Consider the following 13429-nt stretch of genomic DNA (forward strand, 5'->3'; position numbering starts at 1 on the left):
TTTAGCAAGAGTTCTGACTGTTGTGAAGTTCATAATAACATTAAAATAAGAATACTTGGAAAGTAACAGAACATGCATAAGATTTCTGGGAAGATTTATACACATGGAAGTGGGAAATACATCCTGTCCAGCTCTGGTCTGGCTGCACACAGTTGATGGAGATCCCTCCCTCGTGTTGCCCACGCCTGATAAAGGGTGCTCGCTTTCTAAAACCACAAAACGAGTCTCGGAGCGTTTTCGTTGCCGGTGTTTGCGGTGCCAGCACGTGCGCGGGACGCGCTGTTTGTGTCCCCGCGGCACGCGGGGGGCGTGGCCTCGGCCGGGGCGTGGTTTCTGGCATGGGGCGTGGTCTCGGGCTGCAAGGGGCGTGGTCTTAGGCTGCAGGAGGTGTGTCCTCAGCGGGACCGCCCTCCCCCCCCAAGCGGTGCTTTTCCCGCCGCGATGTCGGGCGGCGGGCGGGAGCGCGGCAGGTGAGCAGGGAGCGGGGATGGGGGGGCGGGGGTGTCAGCTGCCTCCTGCGATGCGCCGGTCCGGCCCCAGCACCTCCGGGACCCTCACGGGCTAGCCTCGCGTCCCCCGGCAACACCCCTCCGCCCTTCCCTGCATCCTCATGATGCATCCCCTGCTGCACCCCCGTGCACCCGCAGCCTCTCTCGGTGCCTCCCTGAGCCCCCAGTGCCTCCCGATCGCCCTGGCCTCCCAGCCCCTCACCATCTGCACCCCCCCCGCCCCCCCCCCGCATCCTCCCAGCACCACCTCCGTGCCACCCGCTCTATCTGCATCCCCCCAGCATCCTCCCCCTCCCCCCAGCATCATCCTCCCAGCACCATCCCCATCATCCCCGCCCCATCTGCATCCCCCAGCATCCTTCTGTCTCCTCCACTCCCCGCCCCCCTTTCTCCACCCTGCTGGACCCCAGCGAAGCGCAGACTCCAGGCTCCTTTCCCCCCGATCCTCCCCGACCCCGAAAAGCCGTTTTGTGGGGTCGGGCTCAGCCCTGCAGCCGCAGCGGGGGCTTCCCGAGCCCTCCCGCCCCCCGCGGCCGCGCTCGGCATCCTCCGCTCCTGCAAACAAAAGCGCTCGGCGAGCCAGAGCCGCTCCCGCCCCGCTGCGCGCCGGGCACCGCGGAACAGGCGGCAGCTGTGGCCCTGGAGGGACCAGCCGTGGTTCTCTTTGCCTTTTCTAAAGCTGTAATCATCCAGCCGAGCCGCCCCGCTTTGGTTTTGCTTCAGCAGAGGCTGGGAAACGGCATCCCAACCTTTCGCTGGGCAGAGGGTGAAGCTGGCAGTGCCTTTCTTCCTCGCTGTAATGAACTGTGGGCTATAATTTCTTATTCTAGGGTATTTTTCAGTCCTGCTTCTCTCTTCCAGAGCCTGGATTTTAGATGAGGAGGAGGGAAATGCAGCTGTGAGGGGGTAGAAGTCTGCTGCAGGCAAGCCAGCACTTGGAAGGGTTGCACAAACAGCGCTTGTTTGGCTCACGTGCCGTCTCTGGGGTCCAGGCTTTGTCCAAATCGTGCAGATACTACTTACATTTCTTTCTTTTTTTTTTTTTTTTAAGCTACGGTTTGGAAGCATGAACCCTGTTGTGTAATTTCGCTTTCGTGCCCGCTCTGAAATCCTTGCCCAGTTTCTTCTGCGTGTCTGACTGCCCGCAGCACTCTTTTCTCTGCCCTTGACTGACAAACTTCTAGAGCTCCAGGCTCTGTGGGAGCATCCCGGTGCAGCCACCTGCCCTAGCACGCTTGTCCCAGTTCCACCTTGCTTCCTTCACTTCACCCGCTGCCTCAGCCGTAGGTTAGGGGACTTGTTTTGCTGCCTCTACTATTACCACCTATTTATTGTTGGTTTTTTTTTTTAAGTCTATGTTTGAGCTGCCCCAGCACGGCAGTGGCCACGGCTCGGACCCCCGCAGTGATGCCCACTCGCCCTGGCAGCACCCCGCTGCTGCTGGGTGCACCCCAGGGAGCTCGAGGCTGGAGCAGATGGGCTGTGGAAGAACAGTGACAGCCCAGGATGGTCAAAATCAGCCTCCTGAGCTGAGCTGCTGAAGAGCCATGGCTTGGCTTTGCCATGGCCAGCATCCTTTGGCATCGTCAGGGTGGCACCAAAACCCCTACCTGCTTCCAAAAAGCAAGGAGATAAATGCTCTTTCCATGTCCACATGGTGTATTGCTGCTGTTCCAAGGTCGGGTGGCTGAGGTGCTTGCAGAGAAGAGCTGGATGTCACCTGCTGGTTTGTGATAACTGCACCCCAAGTAATTCCTTTCCTCAGCAGCAGCTTTTATGGTGGTTGCTCAGTGAGGCTGCAGGAATGACTTTATGGAGCTTTGTGGAGCTCCCTGGAAAGGTTTCCAGACCTGATCTTTATCCACAAATGATAAAACCAGCACCTTTCCCCTTTTCAAGAGTGAATGGAGACTGAAGTTTGGTTGCCACAGGTCACGAATGGGTGATGGGATCTGTTGCGGTTATCTGCTGTGATGGAGCCACCGTGTTCATCTGAGCTTCGCGCCTTGCTGAAGGAGGCAGGTACCTGGCACGCAAAGGGCGCTTCGCAAAAGCGGCTTGTGCCAGTGGAAAACGTGCAGCAGAGCCAGGCCCGTGGGTGATGTTAGAGTTAATTTTTAATCACCATCACCCATCCTAAGTTACCTTATAATCTCTGATTCCCTGACCAAAGCCAGGGAGTGATGCCAGTGTGCAGAGGGGGAGTAAAGGACTGATGGATTTGCTCATGTATTTCTCATTTTGCCTTCCAGTGACAGCGAGTCCTTCTCTTCAGATGAAAAAGGTACAGTAATTCTGTGAAATACAGCACTTCAAATGGATTTGTTATGAGAAATGCTCATTCTTTGGAATGGAAGTGGCAATTTTATAACTGCTGGCTTTAAAAAATGTGGTGTAATGCCTTAATGGGTAAGAGGTTTGATTTTTTTTTATATTGATTTCTAAAAGTCATATTCATTTACTGTTTATCCCCTTCTGCTGAACTGCATAGTACAAAAATGTCAAGAAAAGAGTTAAATCTTTTTCAAGCTTATATCCCACGACTGCTTTTCTCTTGCAGAGGTGGCCGCCAGCAGTGCAGAGGGAGGGAGCTCGTTTGAGGAGTGCCCAGCAGGTGAGCACACAGGTGGTTGAGGGCATCTGTGGCGTGGGGTGGGGTGGCTGGCCTTGCACCCATCATTTCCCCTCTCTGTGATAAAACTACAGTGTAGGCACTGCTGCAGCTCCTGAAGTCATTTGCTTCGCAATCCTGGTTTCTCTTCAACTTATGTTTGACAGAATAATTTATTAAAGCCATGTATAGCGCATCCATCCCCATGAGTCACATCACTGGTGAGACATACCAGCTCCCACCAATGCTTCTCCCACCTCATGAACATGTCACAGAAAACCATCATTTTGCTGGGTCAACTGGAATGTGCCGTGAGTGATGCTCCGGAATAGTCCCAGGTTGTATATAACATTAAAATTGAGCATCTTGAATGTCACATGTACCCTTCACAAGGGCCTGGGTGACACCAGTCTCCTCTGATGCTGGCATTTGATGCTTTGATGCTCCTCTCTGCCTATTTTCTTCTACTTTCTTATCTATCTTGCTGATCAGCCTGATGTATTTAAGCTCCTAGATATATAATTATGTGACATTGCTTTATTTCGTTCTGCCTGTGACTCATGGGGTGTAATTTTGTTAAGGAGAGGATGATTCCGAAAGCAGCTCTAGCAGCAGCTCAGAAGAGGAGTCAGGTGAGCATTGCATCGTGATTTATGTATTTTCTCCCTTTTATAAACGTACATTCAATTTAAAGTAGCTGCTTTTCATGGGAATAGTCTTAAGGTAATAGTATAAGACTGTTAACTCAGTGATTGCATGCGGAAAAGCAAAATGATATTTTTGTAAGCAAATGGTTTCCTAGCTGCTCCGTTTTGAGCATAATAATAGAGAAGCAGCAGCTAATGTTGCTTTAGCCTTGTAGACACAATACACGCAGATGTTTTTACACCACAGTAGTTATCCAAACACCAAGAGGCTATAAATCTGCTTAAAAGTTGGCAGCTGAAGTGGCAAAACAGGATGGACAGGAAAAGAATTAAAGGAAGCGTTTGCTGCTGATGAAAAGCCTGTGGGTTTGCACTTACACGGGTTACACCACCAGCAGTTTATTCTGGTTTCATGCAAGATTGATAGTCTTTAGTTAAATAATTACAGAGTTTTTTCTCATCAGATGCGGAGGAGTCGGATGGAAGAAGGTCGGGTAAGCGTGCTTTTGTTTTGTTTCTTTTATCTGCCTTGCAAGGCATGAGGAAGCCAACGCAGATAAGTGATACACGAGGGTAGTGATCTGCAATGGCAAGAGAGTGATTTGGTGCTGGCCCAGCCGTCACCTCGCTGTCTTTTGGTAGAGCAACTTGCTAAAGAGCATATCCAGGGGGCGGGAGCTGCGTAGGGTGCATGTGTGGGGTGCACTTGCTGCGTCTGTATGCAAACAGAGCCTGGCACAGGGCTGTGGATGCAGGGAGATGCTGGAGGAAGCCGAGGCACCCTTCCTCACCCGCGTGCTGTGCGTGACCCCAGGTCACTGCAGCCCCGCTGCAGCTCGGGAACTGAAATAGCATCGCTATGGGAAGGGAGCCAACGTGCTGGCGGGTGTTTGCCTGATGTTTTCCAGGCTGTTTGCTGCAGCAATACTTTTTCTACCTCTCCCACATCTGCCTGTCCAAGAGGGTGTTGATGTCCCAGGGTGACTTTGGGACAGCCTGGCTGGAATCCCTGCTTGCAGGGAGGGGTGGGGAGAAGGAGCAAGCAGCGCAGCGCCTGTGCCCCCACATGCCGACAGCCAACTGGTCCTTGTCACAACAGCTCTGCCGCTTGGCTTCTGCAAAATCCACCCTTCGGGCTCTGAATTGCTCTCTGTTGTGTTAGGAGTTAGTAAGGAGGATTCGGGCTCTTTTAAACCATTTTCCGGACAAATACACTGCCAATAGTGTGGTTACCTGCTCACTGGGAAGCGCTGTTGCCAGCGTGCATGCTGGCTGGGTGAACTTTGTACTCAGCACAATGAAACTTATCCTGGGTTTCAACCTTTTTTTTTTAACCCCTATGAACATTTCCAGTAATTTGAGCGATTTTATGAGCTTTTGACAAATGTTGTATCCTGATGTTCAGCTGCATCCCCAAGCTGTGTGAAGCAAGGGTGCGTGTAAGAACTTAGTCTTAGGCATATTCTCTGTAGATTTTCGTGAATGTAGGCAAATTAAATTGATGGGTTGTCCTTGCTGAATATGGGAGCAGAAACCTGCTGGGGGCTGACGTATTTGTCTAATCTTCTCTTTTGTAGATGAAGAACAAGAGGAGAAGGAATTGCTGCCGCACTGCAATGAATCAGGTAGTAACAGATCTCTTGAGGTTTGTTTTTTTCCTGAGCATTTAATTACTTTGTCTTTAATGAGCTGACTTTCCTGTTTTCTCATTAGGAGTGAACTGTCCGACAACCTGTGAGCACTGCAGAAATGAAAATGTATGTGTGAAAAAACTCAACCCACGCATTTTGCATGAAATAATCTGCAAATTGTAATTCTCCTCTCTCATCGCCTTTTAATGTGTATTTTAACATGTATTTTTTTTTTTTTAAAAATCTGTTTGTAGGACCAGAAGGAGCAAGTGACCCCGAGGAGACTTGCTGGAGGACAACATGTGTATGTATTTTTAGCATAATGGGTATACATTTATATTGTTGTCTTCGAGATACCGCTGTCTTCAATTTAAGTGGGAAAAAGACAGATTTGCTGCACAAATACGTTTGTAGTTATAACAGATGACCCCAGATCCTTAAAAATAAACAATATAAAGCAGCTGCCTGTGCTGCCTGCAGGTTCTGGTCCAAAAAAACTCTTAGGATGGCTTAGTGCTTGCCTCTTCTCACAGCAGTAGTTAAATTAACATCAGGCACTTATTTACATGCTATTTTTTTTTACTCTAAACACATATGAGGGGTCTTGTGCTGCTTCACGTTGATACTCATCCTCCCTGTTTGCTCTGACTTTGCCTTTTTCATTGGATACCAGCCTTGTGCTCCCTCTCTCTGTCTTGGAAGTTGTTGTTGGAGTTTGATGTTGGCGTTGTCCGTGTGTGATGTTGATGTCTGATGTTGGCTCTGATGTTGATGGGAGCTGGGCTGAGCCCTTTATGTAAAAGCAGCTGCTTTGTTTGCAGGAAACGGTATGCAAAACATTCATTATAGCTGTTTTGCATGCACTGCCAGCCTGTTTTTAACACTCCGGTAACAGTGTAAACAGAGAGACAAGAGGAAAAAAATATGGCTTCTGCGCTATTCAGATAAAGTGTTCTGCACTTGTTGAGAAGGGAGTTTCTCTGTTATCCTGTGTAAACCACATTTTTATATTATTTAGTAGACAGTGGGAACTAAACTGACTGTGTCACTCTTGCCCACGGCAGGGTGCAGCTGGATGCAGAGGGCACCTACCAGTGCAGCCTTACAGGCTTGATTTTTGAGGTAACAGGGGCCGTCAAAATCACGTATTCCCTCTTATCCTGGAGCAAATATGCCAACCTCGTGAAAAAGCCGTGGATCGTGGGCGGCCCCCTCTTCGACGTGCGCTGCGATTCGGCCTCTGCTCTCACCTCCATCCAGTTTCCCCATTCCCTCTGCCTCAGCGGTGAGTGCTGGCCACTGCTCTAGGGGGTGCGGGAGGGTGCTGGCTCCTGGGTGCAGGAGGTGCTGGAACAGCCCTTTGTCCCCGCAGATCATGGTGCTGGCATGGCCTTCAAGGTTTTGCACATCAAAGGTGAAGGTGCAGCCATCGAGCCCTCCGCCGACTACTCAGCCTCACATGTGAAATGGGTGGTGAGCTCGCTTTCGCCGGTGGGACCGCTCATCCAAAGCCAGGAGCCAGTGCAGTACCATGGTGCAGTCATCCTCTACAAAGTCGTTGATGAGCATCCCTCATTATCCTTTCGGGTGTATGTGGCTACAAACAATGACTCCTTTATAAAGGTATGGCTTGTGTTGAGGTGTAGGGTGCAAGATGTAGAAATACCAGCAGGGTTGGTTATAGGGGTGCTACATGGAGGATGGGTTGTGGCAAGAGACGCTTTTCTTTCTCCCCAGTGTGTTCATGCAAAGCTCTGGAGATAGATCTATAGATCTATAGATCTATTTATCTACAGAAGTCTCATTATCTATATATACTGAAAAGGTCTGCCAAATTCGGATATGATATTTAAGGGATCATGCAAGCCCACATGCTCACTCGCAAGCTGCTACAGAAAAGAAAATACATCAGAAACCTGTTTGCCACCAAATCAGGATTTACACCTGGAAGAGCTCTTTGTGCTCTCACCCATTCCCCCCTACAATACCTTGGTAAACACTAGGAGAGGACGGCAACAAATAACTTTGCTTTTATTGAGGCTGCAAACTCTTCTTTCTATTAATAATTTCACGCATGTAGCACAGTAGCTGAAGAAGTTTATTTGATGTTTTTTGGTGGTGTTTAGTGCGCAGCTCTGTAAAGTTTGCTGTGTGGAACAGATTGTAGCTGTTTCATAGAGCTGGGGAAAGAGAAAAGCCCAAGGGGCCACATTAACACAGGTTTTAAATGTTAATTCCTTTCCTGAGGCAAGTAACATTTAAATGGTATTTTTAAATTTTAGGATATCTCAAGAGCTGTAAAACATTCAAATAAGAAATTCATTAAAATTGACAAGCCCCCTGTATGCCAAAAATTGCTACAGAAAGGAAAGAGATATAGATTAGTTTGTGAACCAGAAGCCGAAGTAACCCCAGAGGTAAGTCCCTTATACAACCCTCATTTCACGCATTGCAGCTTGATTAGAAATGTGGTACAAAATAGCTGTTCCTGCACACTCCTGCACTGGCATTAAGGGCATTTTTCACATTCATTTTCCATTGCCGCAAAAAGCGTTTGCCTTATAGAGACCTAAAATTTTGGGATGAAATCCTGACACTAAAGTCAATAGCAAAACTCTGGATTGGAATTTGTCTCGCATCTGTGCCAACAGCCAAGTACCCCCTCTTTAGTTTATGTTTTGGATAAATATTTATTTTTAACGTATTTACATTGTATAGGAAATTGAATTTGTTGACGGATCTCTCTTGAAACTAAAAAGTTACATTGAAGTCTATTTGGAGAAACCTGATGACTTCACCATGTCTTTGGTTGAGCTGGAGTCTGATGCGACCGTATGGAAAGCAAAACTAAGAGAGAGTAAGTCTTGGGTCCTGCACTACTCGTTTGTTCGCGCTGAAAAGATACAGGAGTTGGGGTATAATTCAGCCCTTAGACGCACCTAAATCCCTGCTGTTAAAGTTGTGAGGCTTGGAGCTGGAAGTGATAAAACACAAAAAACTGTGGGAGGTCATGTAGTGGATGTTGCAGTAACCTGCAGGATCCCTCATCGGCAAACAAAGGCCTGGGGGCTGTGCGGGATGAGGCTCTGCTTTAGTTTTAGTTACTGGGAATAACATGTAATCTCGTGCATATTATTGATGGCATGCTGCAGCACGTTGGATAGAAGGGGAAAAATCATCTCATTTTGTGAAATCTTAGCTCAGCAGCTGGAATCCACCCAGCAGCTTGGTTTTGTGCCTGAGAATTGTTGGATGTAGGGCATAACAATGGGAATTCCTACCTCAGCTTTTGTTTCCTCTGAAAACTCTTTACCAGGTGACTGGATACATTACGATCAGAACAAAAATGAGCAGAAAAGAAGCACGATCAGTAAGTTACTTTGAAGATAAGTTTGAGTTGCTTATTTTCTGTGTACCTCGGTCACTGTCGTCGATCGAGTGCTACTAAAGAAGTAATATCACCTCTCACTTGCTTCTTAGGTGTCAAAAAACGGAAACCAACCCTCAGCATTTTGGAAGAAGATGAGCTTTGTAGCAAAAAGCAGAAAACTGGCAATGCTGCAGGTAAAGCACTTCTGTGCTATTTGAAATAGCAGGTTTGAGTTAGCGGTTTTTTTTTTTGTATCCTGTGAAGTGAAACTGAGATCATTTTTTTGAAGACTCACACGAATCTGAGCAGGAATTACAGGAAGGGAAAGTACTACTTTTGTAGGTGCAGAACTTGTACCGGCAGTTGTATGCTTTGATACACTGGTGCTCGTTCAGTAAGTAAATAGGGTAAACCAGCTAGGAAATTTGCTTTGTAAGGGTCAGCTAAAAAGGTGTTGTCTTTAAGACAGGGCCTTAGTGGCTGCATTTGAAAGAGGTTTCCACTACGTAGAATCCTAGGATTGTTTAGGTTGGAAAGGAAGTTATAGATCTAGTTTCAACCCCCCCTGCGATGGGCAGGGACATGTCCCACTGGATCAGGCTGCCCAAGGCCCTTGGGTTTTGTGTTTGGGATATCTCCTGAGCTGTAACAGACTGAGGTTTACTAAAAAAAAAAAGAAAAAAAAAAATCAGCCCCCTTTCGTTGCTGAGATGTGATATCCTGATGGTCAGAAATAGTTGGGGTCTGGGAGCTCTGACTGAAAACCTACCTGTTTACTGATAGTTACTGGGGAAAAATACAGAAGAAATAATGTTAGTTCATAAATAATGAAAAAAACCCCAGCAAAAGTAGCTGTGTAGGTGTTCATGGGTGCAAGTAGCCACCAGAGGGAGAGCTTCCATGCCACAAAACCTCCCATTTTTGTGTGAGTGGTGACACTGAGGAGAAGCAGCAGCTCAGTCCCTGTAACCATGCGGGTTGAGGCTTCCGAGCTGTTGAAATTAATGGAAAAACATGGAGCTACCTGATGTAGATTTTGAGAAAAACTGGCACCTGAACTTGCTAGGAGGAGGTGGGTGCATAATGGTAAACATCTCGAAATCTCTCTGTGACCTACCATGCAGCTCATATAGTTTTTCTGCTAAATGAGTGACTGCTTATAAATGGAAAGTAAGTCTTTCACAGCAGCCAACGTGCAATCAGATGTTGTTCCCTTCATGGGCCAGGCTTTTCAGTCCTCCAGGTGCTTTTGTCCAGCGCCTGGCTCTGGCCTTGCTGGATAACCTGAATAATAAGATCACCTTGCTCGTATGTCACTGGCCACGCACAGAGCTGAGAGGATCATTTGGTTACAAGGCTTGTGGGAAGAGCAATGTTAAATCTGATTTTTGTTCTATGTCTTTTCAGATGGAATTGAAACAAGAATCTTAACTGATCAACAGCTGATGGTGATTGCGAAATTGTTTGGTAGGCAGTGGAGAGAAATTGCCATTGAATGTCTTCAGACGGAAATGAAGGACATTGAGCAGATTCAGGCAACGGAGGAAGAAGTTAATATGCAAAAATTTTTGATGTTAAGCAAGTGGAGAGACAGAGAGCAAAGCAATGGAACTGCAGAAACTTTGTACAGAAGTCTTCAGGAAAAAGCATCCTATGAGATACTGCAAGCCCTACAAGGTATCACCTTCCCGTTATATTTATTTAATTACATCAGGATCATTCAGATACATTTTAAGAATTCGCATCAGAGTTTAGCAAATACCTAGTACATGTTTCATTACGTAGTCAAAACTGTCTCTCCTGATAATAGCAACGACTTTCTTTCTTTCTTGTGGCATTTTTCTACTTCCCTTCAGAAACCGATATAAAATGAATAATATTTTTTGCACTGACTGCGCTGAGATTACTCTTGGCATGACCTAACCGTCACAGCCACACCATCAGCATCACCCAAACCAATTCTTGATTTTTCTCAGATAGTCCAAAGAAGAGATGTTTGGGTCTTTATACTCTTATGTATTTTAGGAATGGTTAATTTACACCTTCCCCTGACGGATGACTTAACGATTCGGTCCTGCAGACGTTCGTGTGTGTATGTATTTCCTTATGCTCCCACTGATTTCTGGGGGGCTTCTTACGTTTGGTTCATCTTGTGCAAACCAAAGTTATTCAGTGGGCCGAGAACTGCGTCAGCCAAGGGGAACCTTTCTCAAAAACTAAATATATTTTTTTCTGGAATCGGCAAAAATCTATTCTCTCTTAATTCTCCCTAAAATTAATTAACATGGCTGCAAAGGGTGGAGAGCTGCTCATGCTTCCTCGCTCATCTGACCCTCACAACCCTGTCTGCACCATAGCTTTGTGCTCTGGCATAGGTTTTTCACACACATACTCCACTTGAATATTGCAGTAACTTGTAGAGATCGGATAATCCATGTGTGTTTGTGCATGTTCCTTTCCTCAGGTTTCTCAGCTCGGTGCTGAGCTGGTGAAGCTGGAGCTGGAAGGAGCATGGTGAAGAGCTGCCCCAGTCAGCTGTTCTGCTGCTCCAGGATCTCGCTGAGATTCAGGAAGGAAGATGCAAGGCATCATCACTCAGTGAAAAATTTAGGCAAGATCTTCGAAAGAAATCTGAATGAAATTTTATGCAGCTATAAGCACACTTAAGACTTTCAGGAGCAATTACTCTTGCGGTGGATCCCGGCATCGTGGCTGGGAGTGCTGGGCTTCACGGATGGGGAATCCCAATGCTGCCACCCAGCTTTGTCTCATTTGAGCCAACCCTAAAAGACATGAACACTGGAAGAAGCCAGTTTACCTTGTTCAGGTATCTGATCATCATCTGGAAATGTTTTTATTTACATCAGGGAAAGACAGGGATAAAAGTTATGCAGAAACTTTCATCCCCTTAAAAAAAAAATTGAACTGCCAAAATCATGAGGTACGTTGTATTTCTCACCGATGCCGAAGATCAGGGAAGACTAATCCTAAACTTCCAGATAAATTCCTTTGCATAATCACTGTATATGTACGTAATTACTGTATATATTCGTGTACATTCAGTCTTTGTTAAGCTGTGGTTCTGTTTTCGAAAACCCAAAGACTGGTTTCATGGAAACACCACTATAAACTCCAGGCAGCTTTGAATTTTCCCTGGGAATTTCTTCTTCTCTCTTTTCTGTGTAGTCTATCTCAATTTTTATGAGATTTTTTTTTTTTATGTTGTAAATTTTTTTTTGTATTATAAACTTTTTATACTTTTTTTTTACTTGCTTAATTTTAACTTGAATAGAATTAGGTGCTTAAACTAAAATGGGAGAAGCCAGAATCTCTGCAAAGGCTGTTGCTCTGTTGGCATTGCACGTACTACAGCATTGGGAAAGATCTGGAAATAATCTTATTTGTAGAAGGGAGCAGTGACCTGGCATAGGAGATTGTCTTGCTTTTAAAGACACTGGATTCTCTTGTTCATTTTCTTCTGTGTATGTTTATGAAAGGAAAAGCATACTTTTAAAAAATAAGGATTAAAAAGGAAACATTTACAATATTGATGTATGATCTTTGGATTTTTTTAACAGTTTTAGCTCTTGGATGAAATGTTGTAGATTTGTTGTATGTTGTGAGCCGTCTTTCCAACCCTTGATGCTCCACTGCTACGTACATCCGAGGGAGTGGATGAGGTAAAGGGCTGTGCTGGTGCCCAGGATCTTGTGGTCTTTTCTGCCAGTGGGGCTTTAGGTGGAAAAAAGCTGTGGGAGACAGGGAGGCTCATGTGGGGCTCTCCATCCCCAGGCAGATCTGCCCTTGGTTCTTGTCTCTGGGACAAGCCAGAGGGAAGTTGCCATCAGGGGACACACTGAATAGAAAATGGAGCTTTACTAGGATCCTCTGGTCAGAAGCAGAAATCAGCAAATTGAAGCTGGAAATAAGATGCTTGTTTGTAATAATGAGGATAACCAGATAGTGTCACAGATGGTCAAAAGAGATTATAAGGGCTTCAGCCTTCAGGTTCTTTCAGTCGAAATCAACTTTTTAAATAATGTATATTGTATTTCTGTGGTCTTCAGTTTGGCTTTGTACAGATCTTGCAGGCAGAAAGAACGAAAACCTTACGGTTGCATAAGGACATCAAGCATGGAGGCATGATTTTGCTTTTATGTCATGACTTGGTCTACATTGTGGGTGGTCTGAGAGCTGAGACTGTGGCTCTGGTTCCATTAGAAGACCCTGGGAATGTGTACAAGATTCCTTGTTAAAGGTTGGTGTGGTTTGCTGGTAATGCCGTTGCTTGGGGAAGAGGGGAGAGAATGAGGAGAGCAGCTGCGCCCTCGGTGTCTAGAAGAACTGGGAGTCCCACCAGCCCTTCAGCACTAAAGGTGGCTGCTTGAGGGTCCTCAAAGAGATGACAGAGCTTGGAGAACCCAAGCAAGGGGAGAGAAGTGAAGAGCCAGGAGCTTGCAGGGTGGCAAGAGGCAGTGGAGGCTGGCTGGGAGATGGCCAAAGTCTCTGCTCAGTTGAGGGCAGAGTGCTAAAAGGAGTGGATGCCTTTGGATGGGTTGGCTGATGCGTTGCAGCCAGGAATTGGGAAGATAATCATCCCAGCATCCCTCCCAGCTTTCAAAGCTCTGCATAAGCCCTTGCCTCACTGCAACAAACAACTT

General features: G+C 46.5%; 1 protein-coding gene across 2 annotated transcripts; it reads left to right on the plus strand.

Moving 5' to 3' along the window:
- Window positions 1-400: 400 nt before the first annotated feature.
- LOC104062801 (caspase recruitment domain-containing protein 8) lies at window positions 401-12315 on the plus strand. 2 transcript variants are annotated; one of them, XM_054074869.1, is made up of 17 exons: window positions 401-470; window positions 2762-2793; window positions 3070-3123; window positions 3702-3752; window positions 4232-4261; window positions 5345-5392; window positions 5481-5524; window positions 5653-5702; window positions 6463-6683; window positions 6771-7021; window positions 7681-7815; window positions 8117-8255; window positions 8715-8768; window positions 8879-8962; window positions 10176-10445; window positions 10794-10862; window positions 11233-12315. In XM_054074869.1, the coding sequence occupies exons 1-17, from the start codon at window positions 442-444 to the stop codon at window positions 11250-11252; spliced, it is 1581 nt and encodes a 526-aa protein (XP_053930844.1). In that variant the 5' UTR covers window positions 401-441; the 3' UTR covers window positions 11253-12315. The 2 variants fall into 2 exon arrangements, with proteins under 2 accessions (XP_053930844.1, XP_053930845.1); XM_054074870.1 differs by lacking the exon at window positions 10794-10862.
- The last annotated feature ends 1114 nt before the right edge of the window (window positions 12316-13429 follow it).

Source organism: Cuculus canorus, chromosome 9, assembly GCF_017976375.1.
Source record: "Cuculus canorus isolate bCucCan1 chromosome 9, bCucCan1.pri, whole genome shotgun sequence".
In the NCBI taxonomy this organism is placed as follows: Eukaryota; Metazoa; Chordata; class Aves; order Cuculiformes; family Cuculidae; genus Cuculus; species Cuculus canorus.

Coding starts and splice junctions, on each gene's coding strand:
- LOC104062801 (XM_054074869.1), top strand. CDS start 442: ATGTCGGGCGGCGGGCGGGAGCGCGGCAG. Junction 2,794..3,069: donor CTTCTCTTCAGATGAAAAAG/GTACAGTAATTC, acceptor TTTCTCTTGCAG/AGGTGGCCGCCAGCAGTGCA. Junction 8,769..8,878: donor GCAGAAAAGAAGCACGATCA/GTAAGTTACTTT, acceptor CTTGCTTCTTAG/GTGTCAAAAAACGGAAACCA.